General features: G+C 40.7%; 1 protein-coding gene across 1 annotated transcript in view; it reads left to right on the forward strand.

The window, feature by feature from the left end:
• Positions 1–16,383, forward strand: part of SPIDR (scaffolding protein involved in DNA repair) — a gene marked incomplete at its 5' end in the record, with an annotated part of 25,308 nt that extends 8,925 nt beyond the window's left edge. Inside the window, 7 exons of the mRNA XM_008938860.1 lie at positions 168–255; positions 1,767–1,910; positions 5,500–5,698; positions 6,789–6,941; positions 11,694–11,787; positions 13,305–13,419; positions 16,228–16,383. Of these exons, the coding sequence (XP_008937108.1) occupies positions 168–255; positions 1,767–1,910; positions 5,500–5,698; positions 6,789–6,941; positions 11,694–11,787; positions 13,305–13,419; positions 16,228–16,383 (949 nt within the window). The remainder of the gene's footprint in view (positions 1–167; positions 256–1,766; positions 1,911–5,499; positions 5,699–6,788; positions 6,942–11,693; positions 11,788–13,304; positions 13,420–16,227) is intronic.
• Between the last annotated feature and the right edge of the window lie 1,852 nt (positions 16,384–18,235).

Genomic DNA, 18,235 nt, shown 5'->3' on the forward strand with positions numbered 1-18,235 from the left:
AATGAGGGAGATTTAATCTGAGCAAATCAAAACCAGCTTCCAGAAAAACGATGTGATTTAAAATTGTTTTCATAATCATGCAATGGCTTAAATTATCTTTCTTAATGAGTCTTTTTAATATAACACTGGAAAACAGTTTCAACCTGATTGTGTTGGTCTTTTTGAAGGGCATTAGGACTTTTTAGTCTGATAGACAGTCTGTGGCCTCCAGCAGTGCCTGTAAAAGTTCCTGGACAAAGTCAAGACTCTGAAATGGTAAGTCTTGTTACAGAAATGAATTTTTCACTCACAACTTCTATTTCTGTTGGTAGTGTAATCATGTTGACTTTGGGAATTGGATTCTCTCCCTCTCTTTAGCTCCTGAGTTTTGTTTTACTGGTTCTGGCAACCTCCAAGGCAAACGTGAAGCCCTCTGGACCAGCAGCCTCTTTCCAAAGTGGTGCAGTTGACCCTTTATTAATCCTCTAGAGCTAGAATAGTAGGATGTCCAGACAAATTAGTCCTCTTCTCTCCTTGCAGGAAGAAAGTAATATTAGACAGAATGAAGCCAGCTGAGAAATCTACATACAAGGATATTAACTCATTCTTCTGAAGCACTTTGCAGCCTTAGATTCAAAAGCACGTTTCTGAACATTAACTTCTGTGAAGACTGGCTGACTGCTGGAATTGGGTCTCTTATTAGTTAGGATGACTTTGGCTGGTACTCATTCCACGGAGCATGATGACGTGCATTCTAGTGCTGCAGGCTTTTGGCTGAGTGAAGTTTTTTTTCAGTTGAGATAAATTTTTCTTGATACAAACAGTGTAGTTTTATGTAGAGTTTTATGGAAGCACTTTTACCAGCACACTGATAATGTTCTTGGGAAGACATCTGTGGAACTGATTTCTTAGGAGGCACATTTACATTCAAATACTGTCTTTAGTGCTATAAGAGGCAAATTTGGATATCAGCTTATTTTGCCTTTTTTTTTTCCTCATACAATTTGTTTTTTAATGGGTGGACAACTGTTGTTAATAGGTTCGTATTTCTTTTATTAAATGAAATAACTTTATTAACAACAAGCATTGCTAGAAGAATATTTTACCATATCCACAATAAAAAATATTTTCTTGCATTGTCTTTTTTTCTGAGAAGGAGCCTTTCTAGCTTGGGACCTCTTCAAGTGGTGATTGATAAAGTTGTTACGTCATGGTACTTTTTAAGGGGGAAAGAAAAATCTGGTATAACACAAAGAGAACAGTTCTTGTAGCTGTTGTGTTCCTGTTCTTCATTATCTCCTTGTGCTGTCCTGGATTTAATTTGGCAGCTTTAAAAGTCTGGCAGCTGTTTACTATCACAGAAACCCACCCACATGCAGAAGTCCCCAAATCTTGGAAAACTTATGGCTATTAAAAAAAAAATAAATAAATAACCAGGGCACTTGTACCACGTACTAATAAAAAAAATGCAAAACCAACAAGCACCTTGAAATAGTCGCAGTGTTTGCCAAGTGTGCCAAATCATGAGATGTTTTTGTGGTGAGGATCCATGTCAGATTATGGAAAGAATGATACACACAAGCTGATTTCACTTACTACTTGTGAATTTAGGTTTATTAACTCAACTTCTACTTCAGAGAGTCATTGTTATTAACCATATAATTTTGTTTCTCCATCCGTCTTAAAATGTAAATGATGTGGTTTTTGCTTTGGCTGTTATAAAACCCAACTGGGCAAATTAAAGTGCCTTTTTTAAGGTCACGTTTCTTTTCCTTGCTTTTTAATAGACAACAACAAATCTTCCTCCTCCCAGCTTCTGTTACATCCTTACTGTTCAGTCTGGTGAGATACATGTGGAAGTGGATGAAGAAGAACAGATTTCTGATTTGTACCAGCCACCAGCTGTTCGTGGTCTAAAGGAAATTCTTCAGGTAATCTGCTTTACAAGTCAGATGACAAATACTTTGTACCACTGGATTTCTGGTATCATGTTTGTCTCATTCCCTGTTTTTGTGCTATTTTCAGATGGATGGTTGTAACGAACGTTGTAGCTTTTGGGCTCAAGTGGTGTATCTAAGGCAGCAGGTAATCTTTCCACTTAGCAATGAATTTAACATAAAATCAACATGTTTATGGGAAGAAGCCAACACTTATATGGAAAAAAACAAAACCTTCCTGGATTTTCCTCAAGAGTAGTACAAGCAGAATTGTCACTAGATCTAAAATGCTTGTGAATGGGTAAAATGAACTGCATCTTCCATTTCAAAGCCATCCAGTCTAGGAAGTGAATGATCCCTGAATAAATTGATATCTAACCAGAGAAAGTATTGCACCTTTGTAAGGGACCTTGTGGGGGGTTGGTTGAGACTTGAGTTACAGCTAATTGCTATCCTTAGATATGTAACAAAAAGTTCCCAGTCAGCTGAGTGTCTGGGGACAGAATTTAACAGATGATAGTTATATAAAAATACAGTTTTGCTCTTTGCATGCAAGTGTGTGGACTATTTTTGTTGACTTCAATAGAAGCCCCTCAGGCAAATTTGGCTTCTATGGGGCAGTTAGTAGAAAGGAAGAATTCTTAGGTAAATACATCTGCCATCCATGCTATGTTGGAAAGCTTATAATTATGTTTTATTTATTTGTTTCTGAATTACGCTGTGATTTTCTTTCAAAATGTTGCTAACTTCCTCAGTAGTTAGAGGAATTTTTTGTTGCTGATTTTATTTTTTTCCCCTGGTGACTGGATCCTCCATACAGCCAGCACTGAATTCTGATGGAGAATAATTTGCAATTGTCCATCAGCTCCACAAGAAACAAAGTGTGAATCAAAGCATATGAACCAAAGACAAAGAAATTCCAGAACGGCCAGCAAAATAGCTGGAGATGCTTCCCACCAGTGTGAGACATAAATTTAATTTAGGTCCTGCCCTTTTGCTTCAAAAGCCAATGAGTTATTATTTGATTTTTAGGCAGGGAGTAGTTTTTAACTCCTAAGATGAGGGATATCTCTTGTGTTTTCTCCACACTAAGTGAGAATTTAACAGAGCATTTGCTAGCTTGATGGGATCTTTGGGGTGCTAACAGAAAGACAGACACATACACACATAAACTTCTATTTCCAAAAAAACTGTTCTATTAAACAAAATAAAATTCCAGACTGGTGCTATCCTAGCCAAAAGCTTTTGTATTCAGGTATGTCTGCATTTGAGTTGCTGGGGGTCATCAATAATCCTGTGTAGAAGCACTTCCTCATTAAATTAGAGAAAAGATAAAGCATGCAGGAAGAGATGTGATTTTGAAGAATGGAAGTTTGTCTAGAAATAAAAAAAAGGTCCATGATTTCTTCTTGCTACTAGGAGGTTTATTAGCTGAGTTTTTTATGATTATTCACTTACTGAACTGTAAGCACTAAATTTTCATAAATCAGCAGTACGGGTGCTCGTAAATTTTTTGAAAGTAATGTTGGAAAAGCAGTAGAAGGTATTCTTCTGCACAGCTTGTGGATAACTGCTGGATGACACTTCTGGATAGCAAAATGATCGAGTTGTAGTAAGGGAGGAAGGGACTGTGCTGGTTTGTTCTGCAGATTTAGTATTGTTATTAGATAATCTGGTACATGAGCTTACTCAAAGCTACTTTTAAAAATAGGATTTATTCTGTGTAGTTACAGTGTTCTGTGACTCTTCATTTGTGTGGAAGAGGGGTGGACTTATGCTTTTATTATTGCTCAGACTCTGCACTGTGGTACAGAAGGAATATGAGGAAATGTATTCCATCTGGGGTTAAGGAGCTGTCCTTCCTTATAACTCAATCCTGCTGCTCTTTGTCTGTTGTGTCCTCTCTGTTCAGAACAAATTGTCACACATAGCAAGATGATGATTTTATACTAACTTGTGATTTTTGCTGTTGTTATTATTTACTTTTTGGAGGATTCTTCTGAAAGCCAGCTTTGAATGTGTTAGTAATTCTCACATGACAGCTGTAAAAAACCTTTCTTTGAAGCCATCCTAAATGCTGTCTGCACAGAAGAGGTACTCAAACGTATGTAGTTACTAGGCAAAGAAACAACATCACTGCAGCAGGCAGCATCTATTGTATTAAGGCATAACCATAATACCTGAGTTACACATTTTCCCAGTCCTCATTTCCAATTACTGCATTTGTTCTAAGAGCTGCTAGCATGAACAGAAAGCTAATTTTAGTGTGGTTAATGATTTCAGGGTTCGAATTCAACCCAGGACACAAAGTTGGGGTTCTCACTGTGTTACCTTATGCTAGAGATATACAACTTGGAAAATAAAGTATTTATGTGATATGTGTCTCTCTCCAATTATTGTAGTATTTAATTTTAATTTAAATGTTTTAAGGGTGATTTTTTAATTGGCAGACTATTTTTAAAATAGTAACAAAAACTTTTTAAACGAAAGTAATTTAATCTTTGTTAAATATTTCAAAATATCAGAATCTTAAAATTTACAAGTTGTTTGGACTGGTAAATGTGAAATATGCTTTGTTATTAAACCCATTTTTTCTAAAACATGGGAAAGTTCACAGACACAAATAGATCTTATAAAAGCTGTGTTTAAAAACAAAAAAGCATGAATCTTCAAATTGTAACCCATCTGATTTTCTTAGAGCACTGGGAGAAGCACTGATGTGTATGTAATTCCTATCTAGTCTGTCTTGTTCATCACACCAGTGTTAGAAATTAAAAAAACCCAACACATTGATTTTGTGATAATTATTTTCAGATATGAATGCTGAGGTGAGATCTAGGTATTTTGGCTGTGACATCAGTAATTGTGATGTACCTTAATTTAGTCACACCACAGTATTTTCATACCTGTCTTAGAAAAATTACATCATCATTATGGAATCCTGTGTCTCTTATGAGTTATCTGCTTTCCTATTTCTATGCACCATTCAAATATTTAGAGATGTTTGTTCAACAGAAAGAAAAGCCTCCAGCTTTGTAACTTGCAGTAGGTATTAGCCAAGGACTAGTTCTCTTGGGAATCAGGTAATGGAAACAGTACATGGAAAATTTGCTCACACAGGAATAATAGTAGTAGTACATCAGTAATTCTTTTTTTTTTTTTAAGGCAAAAATTATATAAGTCTTTGTTAATAAAAGCATCCAATTAACGCTCATATATAGAATTTAACTATATAGTATATATAACAAATACTATTTTTAAAATTAAGCATATTTTCAAATCTCTACTGCAGTCCAAGTGAGTTATGATGAAGTGTGGTAGCTGATAGAGGTGAAGCCAAGATTCCAGTGAATCAACCTCAGAAAGTTAATTTAAGGCAGAGATGTTTGAATCTGCAGTACAGAATATTGAAAAATTCCAACAAAGCTTTGATTCATTATCCTGTACGAGCCCTATATGTAATAATTTATGTCAATTTTATTAGTTACTTAAATATGAGGATGTTATTTTAGTCTTTCCTTCTACTAATGTTAACAACTGCATTCCAGTTTGGGGGTTTTGTTTGTTTTTGTTTTAATCATAGACAAAACACAGTGTTCCTATAAATCAAAGAGAAGTTTGGTTGTTTGTGACTGACTCCACACTGCAAAATGTGATTCATGGGACTCCAAAGGTTGTTCCTGTGTCGGTGGCTGCATCGTGTGTTCTCAGCACAGAAATCACAGGAGCCCTCAGTGCTGCCTCACGACTTGTCTTCTTCAAGGATGCACTGTGGGGAGATGGTAAGCTTTACGTGGCTCTGAGGCAGCTGGGATCAAACAACTATTACCCTCATCTCTGACACTCCAATGCATGACCTGCAGAGGCTTTCATTCTCAGATGGAGATGAGACATTGCATGTTTGGGGAGAAATTTGAAAGAGGTTGTAATAGGAGCTTTCCTATAAGTTTTTTTAATATTATTTTTGGCTTGAGCTCCAAAGTAAAGGAGAAATTCAGTGATCTTCCTGTATGTTCACCAATATTTCTGTCAGTCTTCCCTGATGGTGGTTGAATCTAATGGCCAGTGTCAATCAGATTTACTAGCTGACAGCAGACTCAAAGACTCACAGCTGGACGAAATGGTCATTGTAGGTCCCTTCCAAATAAAATATTCTATCTATTGAAAAAATTGGTTTTATTTGGATTTTTATGCTTGAACAAATTTGTTTTATTGAAGTTACTACCTCTAAAAGGAGGAAGAGGCTGAATCTGGAGACTTGTATGTCCCTGGACACAGAACTTTTACACATTCTTCTGTATCATCTTAGCTGTGAGCCTTCACCACCATACAGATCATCTAAGGATGGTAGTTCATTTTTAGTCGCTGGTTTTTGAGGTTCAGATGTGGTTCTGCATGGTGCCTGCATGGGTAGTTCTCATCTCACACCTTCAGTCACCTCCAAAATGGGAGTGGACTGGAAGTGAAGTGTCTTGAAGCAAAAGTGCCTGCTTTGGAGACTAAAGCACTGCATGCGCCTACTCTTTGTGACCTGTGAAGCAAAGGCAGACCACCTGAAGGGATGCCCAAGCTTATCACCAGGGATAGGCAGTGCCGTTGTGTTTGCAGGGAGCATGGTGTGAGGCAGAGCAGCAGTGGACTCTTCTGCCATGTTTGACTTTTTAAAACATCTCTTTTCCTCTTGTGTTGCCAAAGGTAACAAGAGCATGATGCAGGTATCACTGAGAGCAAAATATTTTGTCATGAAAACCTGATGGAGTCCATCCATCTGTTGAGTAGCTGGCAGAGATCATCGTCTTTGCTGGCCATGACAATTAACGTGGTCACCTTTTTCCTTGTTGCCATACTGAGTTGCAATGTCTCTGTTGGCAGGTAGGATTATTTGTGTTGAACGTACTGTTCTCCTGTTACAAAAGCCTCTTTTGTGCTCGGCTGCTGGTGCTGACCTCAGTGAGCTGACTGGCCCTGTCAGACTCGACGAGCTGGATTCTACAACACAGGCCAACTCCATTTGTGCTGTGAGAGGTTTGTATGGCCCTTCCTGAAATGAACACGGCTAATTACTTATGCTCACTTTAATCTTTTAGGTCTTCACTTTGATTTCTTGCACAAACAGCATGGAGGGCTAAGAAAGCATGGTATTGCTGTGGGTCAGTAGGATATTGAAATTTTTATACTTCTTTGTGGGCTCTGTTTGCCTTTTGCTGGCCAGCTCTGCTCCCACTCACTCATACCCCAGAATAAATGTTTGATGCACAATCTGTTTTATTATTTTCCTCCCTTCACTGTCTTCTTTCAGGAGCCTTCTGTTCACACCCGTCTTGTTGAAGTTGGCAACAGTGAGGTATACTAGTATTTTTTAGGCAGATGGATGAGATTCGTTAGCCAGATCCTGAGTGGTAGGGGTTAGTGTCTGATTTCCCTGGAGCTTTGCTGCAGTGGGGCAATTTAATATTTCACCATAGTCATCGAGCGTAACCTGGCCAATATTTGCTCACCAGCCACTTTGGATCACTGCTTTGTCTAATATTTCAGTCCCACCACTAACCATGCAGAAACATTTCTTACAATGTATTTTCTAACGTTTCCTAATCATGCAGAAACATTTCCTACTGGGTATTTTCTAATGCTTTGTCCAGCCAGCGTCTTAAACCTCCCAGTTGTGGAGTGCCTATGGGGAAAAGTCCTTAAAAGTCCAATAACTCATGGCTTTTAAAGACAGTTTCCCTTCTTTCTTTAACTCTTAGGGTTCCAGAAGTCCTTGATACTGTTTCACATTTAAACTTTCCAAGTACTCACTGGAGCTTTTGAAATTAGCTTTGTAATCATTATTTACTCTTGTTTTAAATGAATCCTTCCAGCTCTAATGTGGTGCACTGAACACACAGTCTGAAACCACACAAAGCTGTTCTAAACATGCCTTCTCTGATGGCACAGCCACCAGGTAGCAGTGCCTCTCTGACTAATATATGAGCCCTTTGCAGTGACAAATCTTGGAACTCTGGCACTGTGAAATGAAACCCAAGCACAACTAGAGGCACTTCACTCAAAGCCTTGCACGTGTGCATCTTGCGTTTATAATGTGAGCTACTTGAAAAATATTTCCATCACTGGGTGTGAAATATTTCTTGGCTTTTCTTTTTTTTTTTTTTTATAAACCTCTCCGATAATTGCACAAAGAACTGTCGCTTCTCCACTTCTAATTTTCTAATGAAGAGTAACTAAGTATGGAAGACAGAGCATGAGAAGTCTCTGTCTTCTCCTGGCCCATTGACTATGAGGTAGGAGAGAGCAAACATTTCTCTGTCCCTTCTTTTTCTAGTAGAAAGAAAATACTCCTTTGTGATTGTTGTATAACCAAGTGCCTACTTTACACACATGGGAGGTGTCATGCTTTCCCTGTTCTATATTACAGATGGAAGAATAACACAAGAGAAATTAATCCCACAACCTTGTCTTGCTTAATCTGAAATTTATCCAGGGTAGCTGTTACCAGTGTGTTCCCACACCTTGGTACCAACACAGAATATAAAATATCTTCTTGATGCATAGGCTAATGTTATATATATAGATGATGACTCTGACTTTTATATGCATAACTAAAATTATTTAATAGCATTTGAGATATATATCTGGTATTTTTGACTTTGGTTAGTTACAACCTACATCTTTTGTACTGAAGAGGTGAAACGAATAGCATTAAGCCTATTTTATTGGTGGGAGAATATGTATTTGGTGGAGTAACCCATGAAGGAAAATGTATCATCCGTAAAATTCACTCCTTGTCTCTGTCTCTTTACTCAAGAGAATTGTAAATCTGGCTTTCAGTGAGAAGCAGTATTATTTTGTTCATTCTTTTTCTTTGTGTCCTCCTTTCACTTCCTGTACTTTTGGTCACCTGTGTATGCTGTATGTGGGGCTCCTCTCACCCAGCACTCAGAAAGGCTGTAGCAGCTTTAACCCTTCTTGAAGTAGTGCTCCTTCTTGCTCCTTGGCAGTCATGGCTGCTTCCCTTAGGGGTTTAGCAGGTTCAACCTTCCCTAGAAAAACTTCCTTTTAGCCAGTGAAAAAGGCAGAGGGTCATTCAAGTCCCCATCAACAGCAGGTCACAGTGTCAGAGCTTCCAGGAGTGGTGGGACTGGGGAGAAGTACAGGTCATGCTGCCTGACGAATTCTAGGTAGGGTAGTCATTTTTTGGAAGGTGTATAAAAAGGATGTTAGGTTGGCAGGAACCTGTGAAGTTCCTCCAGTCCTAACTCCTGCTCAAAGGTGAGACCTGAGCTAGCTGGTACAAGGCTGTAGCTGGCCCAGCTGTAAGAGGGCAGTGCTGCAGTCCAGCAGAAGTCTGTCAGCAGTCCTTCTTCCAGAGAGGTCCAGTTGGATCAGCACTGGAAGGAGTGTGGTGCTGTTCAGCAGAGGAATGGAAACTGGAAGGTTTATTCCTCTAGTTTAAAGATGAGTGTATGGCTCTCACCTGTGAGCTCAGGGTTAATAGATTTATTTTCTTATCATTATGCGTGGCGAAGTGATTTCCAGCCTCTCTTTGCTGTATAGCAGCAGTCAGGATGACTTAAATGTTGGCAGTTCGTGCTGCACAGAACTGTTTTTCCTCTCAACCATGCTTATGAGCAAATTCTTGTTAGTCCATACCACATGTTATGTGGGAATATTACTTGATTAATTATATTTGCCTAGTATATGACTCACCACAAGTAATTGAATTTTGACATTGGATATTTTCATACCCAACACCCTTACTCAGGGGTGGGGTTTTTTCAGTTTCCCTCTTACCAGTGTGATGGGGTCAATCAGCTTACCTAGGTTTCTCCTTTTGATTGAACTTTTCCCCTTCCTGTCCATTAATCAAGGGAACTGATTGGAAAAAAAAAAATATATCCACATTCATTTTTTGAACACTTCAACCAGAGTGTTACTTTTAATCCTTGGCCCTTCCTTGCATTCCTCACCAGGGACCTGTTTTTCCAAGTGTTGTCCTCTTGTCAGTCTCTTCTTAATGATGTCAGCCACAACCCAGGAAAGAAGACTAGAGGTCAAAATAGAATTTTTGCTTTTGGATTTCATTTAAAAGAAAGATCTTGGGAAGATATCCAAAAGGTTTGTGAACGTCAAGCAAAATCTAGAGTCTTGACAAAGATGTGGAGGAGTTCAGCAGCTTAAATTTGAGAGGTCCCTCTACATGCAGGACAGGACTGTCTCTAGATTATTAGATCTGTTGCTGCCTTTTGTTGATTTTATTCTGACTTCAGTGATCTCTGGTGGTTTTCTGGAGGGAACTCTATGTTGTCATCAAAATAAACCTCTCCACTAGACATGATCTCGTCTGGATGATGCTGATTCATTTTCTTCACATGCACTTGTCTTACTTGCACACTGGCATCCTGCACACAGCTGGAGGGAAGTTAAAAGGCCTGGAGAGAAACAGGCCTGTTAGAAATGGGGATTTGCTTTGGTCTGTTTTTTTTTAAATTATTTTTTAATGAAAAGTGAAACATATTCAGCAGATGAATCAGTAGCTTTTCTTTTCCACAAGCAAGGGAAATGTGCCCATGCTGTGGCAGAAAACATCCTACCTTGTAGTAGCAAGTGCTGATGGAAACTCTCAGTTTATCACAAAAAAATGAAGAATCTAAATAATTACTGTAACAGTCCAAGGGGTTAATTCCATGTCCATGGCTAAGTCCATGTTGTTTTGTTATATGCACAGAAATCGGGTCATGAGTGTTGTATCTGAGAAGTGTTTTTCTGGATCTTCAGACTTGCTGTCCTTGGAATTCCCAAAGACAATTATAGGCTTGTTGTTTTATGTGTAGCTCCCTCCTTCCTGTCATTCCTTGTCCCAGAAGAACCAGGAAGCAAGGAATCGATGCCCTGTTAGAGACCAGACAGTGTAAATGCTCCTTAGTCTCCAAGGGTTTCCTTTATTGAATACGGTGTAAAACTGTGAGATTCTTGCTCAATGGGAGCTGGAAGTTCTAGTCTACACATCTGTTGTACCAGTGAAGATTTATTTTAGCGTAATTTTATTCTTATAGGTGATCTTGTTTGTAAGCTTCAAAATCCTTAGAAGCATTTTCTCCATAACTAATGCTCATCATTTCAGTGTATCATTACCATAAAACATAATACACTCTTTATTTGCTTCTTATAAAATTCTGATTATATTTTTTTCTTGCCAAAACTAGCAAGGCCCTTTGTATTAGTCCAAAGTATCTTTGGCATTCCCTTCTTAGGCACACACTTAAATCTGTGGGCCGAATCTAATCTCTGTTAAATCTGTATAAATGAAAAATAACTCCATTGTTAATGGAACTTAACCTGCATCATTGTTTTTGAAAGGGATTGAGTCTTTTCATTGGTTTGTGTTTCCTACATAATACCAAGCTGTCTGACCTAGTGATTTTTATGGCTCTTTATTGCCAAGGAAACATCAGAGGATCAGTAAAACAAACAAACAAACAAAAACAAATCAGAAAAACAATCAAGCCCAAACCAAAAGAACCGAACCTGCTTGCAAAGTTAATTATCAGTTACCTGCCTTCAGGTATTTTTGGAGTGTAACAGACTTTGCCATACTGTCATCCCTTCTTGGAGGTCTGAAGGAGAAGGGGATTGAGATTGTTGGAAGAGGTGATGCTTTCTCCAACAAATGTTATTCTTAAGCTGAGGGTCTGAAAGGTTCAAAGCTGCTGTGAAGCCAGGAGTGGCTGTGTTTGCTGGCTTACCATTAGAATCTTGTAAGAATTTCATCTTCTGCAGGTACTGTTGCTGGAGTTAATGAGAGCACTGCTTTCTCCTGGCCTACATGCAACAGATGTGGCAATGGAAAGTTGGAGCAGTGTCCCCAGGACAGGTGAGAGTCAGCATGCTCCGGAGCACTCCAGGTGTTTTGCAGCTGTAGCCATAACAGCAGTAGGTGATGCAATGGTTCCTGCAGGCACAGGCTGCCCTTTGTTCCTTCCTAGAACTAAGACGTAGTATTTTTATTGCTGATGAACTGATAACAGCTGCAAGGTTAGATTAATTTATTAAGAAAGATACAAGTAGATATGAAATGATCTGAATTTGCAGTTATCGCTTTTTTTTTTAAATTCATCTTAAAGTATTGCTTATTAAAGATTTCATAGTCCACTGCATTATAATATTAGTGTTAATAAACATCCATTTCAATCCCAGGTCTGATTTTAAGCTCCTTTAAAAGTAGCTACTTGTGTTTGTCTACGCCACCTTGTTACCCTGTGTGCCACCACTTCACCTCATTTCTACATGGAACTGTGCTGTAATTTGTGTGGAAGAGTTGTGTCTCAGACCTATGAAGTTTGTAGCCTTTCTAGAAAAGATGTTGAATAATGCTGGGAGTATGACTGTCCCAAAAGTGAAGACTGATCCTACAGGACCTGTTACCACCTGAAAAGCTAAACCTGCGTCACTCTTGCACGCTGTTGGAAAGCCTCCCTGTCAGCTGCTTGGCTTGCTCCTGCAGAGCCTGGGCTACCTGATGGGATAAAAACAACAGGGGATAAGAGAGGCATCAGAGTGTAAAACTAAGGAAAGGAGGGTTCTTTCTACTGGGAAAGCTTACAAAAAGTGTAAGGAGAAGCGGGCTGGGTTTGATCCCGTTGGAATAGATCACATTTTCCTAAATCTGTGAAGCTTTACTGCCTGTGCTTTGTTACCTATAGCCTCTGGTGGAAAAAGCCTTTAAAAAAATCTGGAAAATTGTTGCCCTGTACTATACATCTATTGTATAATAGAAGTAATAGTAACATAAGTAATTAATGCGATATCATGCAAAAAAATAGTGTGCATATCACACAACAGTGTAGTTCAATAAAAAAAAAAACAAATCTCTACTGTGAAGGACACTTTTGCTTGATTTGGAGAACAATGTAGCATCAATATTTGTTTAAGCCATTATTCCAACAAGGACTTATAGCTGAGCTTAGTTTTATGCATGTGACTTAAGTGTGTGGTGAAAATGTTGAACGTTTGCTGAACAAGGGCCTAAATCAATAAGTCACTTGGGCCAAATCTATACTGCAAATTTTCTTTTGCCAAAACTTTTGGAATGTTATGAGATTAATATTTGCTTAAGTGGGTGACTATAAATAGCAACCTCCCCCAATGTTGCCATAACCTGTCAGAGGAAGATCCTTTTGCTGGAAGAGTTTAAGTCCTCCAAAAGTTACTCAGCCCTACTGACAGAGGAGCTCTATTTCCTGCTATCAACTGAATGCCCACCAGGGCTTTCCTACTGGAAGTCTACCAGTATTGTAGAGAATAAGCCAGCTGGTTTTCTGTGTGATTTGAGTTACAACTGATAGTTTTTCCATTTCTCTCTGTTTCTCCATCATCGTTTGCATTTTTCAGAGGGTTGCTGTATTGCAACCAGTGCTGTGAAGATGTCAGTTCACCGACTGTGAAAATGCAGCTGGAAGTCTTCTTGAGTTGTCCATCCAGATCTCAAAGTGTAGTAAGAGTAAAGGTATGGCATGGAATGAGCCTGGCTGTGTTGAGTAGAGTGATACATAGACCCACAGGTACTCTAAACCACACTTCTATAAACAGCTTTGTCAGGAGAAAAATTAAAAGATGTAAAAGTAGCTCATCATTTAATCTGATACTAAATTTATGTTTCATTGCACTAAGAACTCAGTTCCCTGATCTTAAATAATATAGTCATTAAGTTTACTGTGAGGTCTGCAAACTTTTATGATCCAGCTACAGAGCTCTCTTGGGCTGGGCCTTGGGGAACCTCAGTCTCCACAGCATAAAAGGAACATGTATGTTTTAAATCTTCTGAACATCTTCTGTGTCACCCCTCCTCTGCTTTCCTGGGCTGAGGAACAAAGCCATTCTATATTAAAGTGATAAAGCTTGTTCAGCGTGACTGTTTTAACCTGCAAAAAGATGTCTTTGCATACATAAGATTTTTGCCATGAACAAAACCCGTTAATTTTCTCCTTCCAGCTCTTACAAAGGACAATCTCTTCTCTCCTGACGTCGTGCACCAGTGAGGATGGGGTAGGTATGATGGATGCTGATGAAAGAAAATTAAACTATATAACATAGTGTAGAGGCAGAGTACAGGAGACATGAATCGGGTGAGGAGATGATCAAATCATAGAAATGAGAGGGATTCCTGGAGGTCATTGTCTGACCTGCCACTCACATCGGGCTATTGCCAGGTCATGGGCAGGTCAGCCAAGACTTTGGGAGAATCTTGAGACCCTCCAAGGATGGAGATTCTGCCTTTACAGGCAGCTCATTTCAGAAACTGCATTAGGAATGGTAGCAGGTTTCACTAGAAATAATGATTATTTTTCTCATGCCCAGCCAGGGATTTCAGTGAGCTGGTCCCTTTGCCAATCCCACCTTCCACCTGCTGATGCCCTGTCACATGACTCTTGTCAGGCTGACACCCTCCTTTTTAGGAGGAGGATGCCACAGATGGGACGTGTAGAGAGCTTTAGCTCAGCTGTGGATCTGCAGAACTGTCTGCAGGTAGCACCGTCCAGACGGTGAGAGCCATGATGGGCAGTGCTGGACTTTACTCCATTTTCTGGCTGAGGATCCAAAGACAGCAAAGATACAGTCCAACCATCATGCCTGTTTGGGATGGTCTTCTGAAAACCACAACTACTTTCTAATAGCACAGCCATGAGTCTACTGGCAGGCAGTCAGAGTAGAGAAATCTGCAGAAGGCATGTGAGATCACACTTTATAGTTGTGTGAATGAAGCACACGTAAGCCACGGGGCTCCGTGGGCCAAAGTACAGTTTATGTAACCATGAAGTGGTTGTTCCTTTAATCTGAGCTATCAGAAAAACCCTGACGTTTGGCACAGTGACCCAGATTTATCGCAGGTGAGGGAGGCACCCAGGTAGGTGCCTGCCTGGCATTGGCTGCCGGAGGGTCAGCAGTGAAGGAGCAGCACCTTCAGAGGGTGATTAAGTCCAATTAGCACCCCGAGATCCCCCCCTCCACTGCACAGGGAAGGGAGCAAAGGCCAGCTTCTTGCCTTGGTTAATCATCCCAGGTCAGTGACACGTATTGGGGTCATTTCGCTTTCCCTGTCTGACAGAGTCTTCTAGCATTTTGCTGTTCTGTGCTCCATGGCTGTAGTGAGATTTATGGATAATATTTCAAGTGGAATATTGCTCTGAAATAGCAAATTATTTTTCTTATGCTGGAGGGTGTATATTTCATTTAAGCAAAGAGGTACAACAATTTTCCAAAAGGTATTTGCTCCTCTAATAGCAGTTAAGTCTTGCTTAAGATGTGTCTGATTTGGTTACAGACTGACAAAATGTAGCTCTTCCTTGAGCTGTTAGAATTCAAACAACCTCTTTGTCATGTTTCTAATGCTAAAATTTAGAACTCTGGCAACTTAGAAACATTGTTTCCCTAGGTGAAATGAAGGGGTAACGTTATTCTTTTTTTTATAACCTTTTCTATCTCTGAATTGCTGCATTTTAAGCAGCAGCTCATCTCAACAAAGATTAAGCACAAGGAATACCACTTGAGGTGGCATTTTTTTTTGCCAGTTCTGTTAAAGTTTCTAAGGTTGTAGCTTTGTAATGACTTCTTCTGGCAGGGAGGTTGGTTTTAACCATCGCTGGCCCTGGCCACTTGTTCCTTACCTTGTGGAAGCCCTTCTGCTGCACCAGTGCAGCTGTTTGTGCAGCTGCAGGGTCAGAACCGGTCTGGGGTACAAATAAACTAGGGGGAAAAAAATTAAGAAAAGGGATGTTTATGCCTTGAATTGGGCAAAGGACATGAGCATCACATACCTGTAGAGTTGCAGAGCCCGGATAAAAGCGAGGGGAGCATGGTCAGAGGCTGGTGGTAGGCAAGTTATATAGGGGAGGGAAATGGATGTAAACCTTCCATCTGAGAGGAGTAAAATAGTTGCAATAGTTTTCCCTTAGTGGATCTGTTAGCTAGGATAATGGATACACAGGTGTCAGAAAGCTGCCTGAAGGAAGCACATGCAGGTTATGCTTCAGCAAAACTGAATTCAACGCCACAGGAGCTTTCTTTTTTATTTTTTTCTTGAACAGCTCATTTTTAAAAGCCTGGTAGGGAAGCAGGACTTGAAGCAGGAGTCAGATTTAATCACCGAAAACCTAACGTATTCATTCCTTCCATCAGTCCTAGTGCACCTTTCTTTTTGAATCCTTAAAAATCTGAAGTCTGTTGGAGGAGGACCTTAGATCTTCCTAGCTGGGTGCCGCTCGGAACAGGACGTCCAGGACTATTTGTTTTAATCACCATGCTTTTATCACTGCAGAGCTACGAGGTGCAGGGCGTGCTGGGAAAGGAGGTGGGGTTATTGAACTGCTACGTCCACGCCGTCACCAGCCACCCCGACGGCGTCGTGCTGGAGGAGATCCTGCTCCTGGAAACAGCAGAGGGCACCGAGCTGAACCCTGGTCAGCTGCTGTAGTATCTGTGGACTTTGAGATGTGGTTATCAGTTAACCAGTGCCACAGATAACACGCAGTGGCACTGTGATAAGTGTTAAGAGAGTTTATTAAAATTGTGATTTACAAAGCACATTGAGCTGAAAAAAAATCTATACCAAAAAAATAAAATCTGTTCAGCTTTCTGAACTCCTCTTTTTCAGATCAGTTCAGAATTTAATACAGTTCTTCAGCATGTTTGCTGTTTCTGTATGTAAAACATCTTGTTCTGAAGTTTTGAACGGTTGTGATTTCTTTTTTTACAATACCATATTTATTATGTGCAAATGGAAAATATTTTACTGATATTTTTGGAGTCAATACCTTGCTGTGGGCAGTGAACATTGGCCTGAGCTGAGTTTTATCAGTGTATTCCAGACGTTCACTGGCTGCAAACCACTGCGTTGTGAGCAAATCCTGAGCTGCAATGTTTGTTATCACCTTGCAATAAATATTTTGAAGACAGAGAGTTGAACAAAGCTTATATTTTGAAGTGTCGAGCATATATAAAGTTAATGTTTTACAGGTAGCTGGTCTCTGAGCGTAGCAGTGCCGTGTTATCTGCAGCTCCCCACGAAGCGGGTGTTTCATTGTACAGTTTCTATTACAGGTAAGGAGCAGAGTGCTGTGCAGGCCAGGGAACTATCCTCTGGGCTGTGTGAGACAGGGAGTACAGAGCAGATACGTAATACCCAAATCTTCCTGCGTGTGTGTTGTCCGAGATGCATGCAACAGCTCAGTCAGAGAGATTTTTTTTCCCCCTTCCCCTTTCACAGCGTTTAAGAAACCCGTTTGGGTCAGAGAGGAGGAACAAATGGTTTTGCACAGGTCCCTCTGTGTGATCACCCAGCAGAAAAGGAACAGCAAACTCGTTGCTGCAGCTTGTTCTGGGGCCGAGGCCGGCAGCGGAAAGTCTCATATGCGTCACAGTTCCTAAAGGGATGAGCCAGCTCTTGAGCCCCCTTCTCCCCCTCCTCAGAGTGTTTCAGTCTCTTACCTGCCTCCCTGTGAAGAAGAGGGGGATGTGAGGATACTGCCCATACCTGAGCAGCCCTGACACCAGGAAGATTTCTCTCTCCCTGGGAAAGCACTGGCTGCTGGAGGTGCTCATTGGATCTGCCAGTGCCCTACAGGTGCTGCCATCTTTATGAATGCACCCAAAAGGCAGACACCCTTCAGAACACGTTCTCTCAGCCAGAGAAAAGGCAGACGAGCAGCCTAACCCTTCAGAATATTCTCTCAGCCATAGGCTGGCATTGCTGCCTGCTGTCTTTCGCTAGCTGGGACCAGTGAAAGTGTCCAGCTGGTGCTGGAGCAGCATCTCCTGTGGGACCACATTGGGGCCAAGCCTGGGCACGTGTTGGTGGAGGGGTAGCTTTGGACTGCCTGGAGTGGAAACCACTTTGAGGGGGTTTTAACAGGAATTTTAACTAACGGTGTGTGCCTGTTCATGTGTTCTGGTCTTTTTTTTTTGGTAATGTTTCTGAGAGTCCTGGCCAAAGAGCAGCCCCTCCTGCAGCACAACTGGTGCTGGGCCCCAAGAGTACCTCAGTGGCCACCACCGGCCGGGGTGCTGCCAGCTGGGCAGGCTGCTGGGCTCTCTTATCTGGACCGGGCTTTTCCCAGGCCATTCTTCAGGTCCCTTCCCAGCTGGGATTCTGCATTTCTAAGACCCGACTCTGCAGCCCAGCAGCGATGCAGCTCCTGGGAGAAGCAGAATTCGTAACGACCATGTGCAAGAGTCCCAGTTATTCCCAGCACGGCATCACCCTTCGGCCTCTCTAGAGAAGCAGACACCGCACCTCGCCCCTCCTTCTCCTCAGCCCCCTTCTCCTC

The sequence above is a fragment of the Merops nubicus genome, unplaced genomic scaffold, assembly GCF_000691845.1.
Source record: "Merops nubicus isolate BGI_N331 unplaced genomic scaffold, ASM69184v1 scaffold25954, whole genome shotgun sequence".
Lineage (NCBI taxonomy): Eukaryota > Metazoa > Chordata > Aves > Coraciiformes > Meropidae > Merops > Merops nubicus.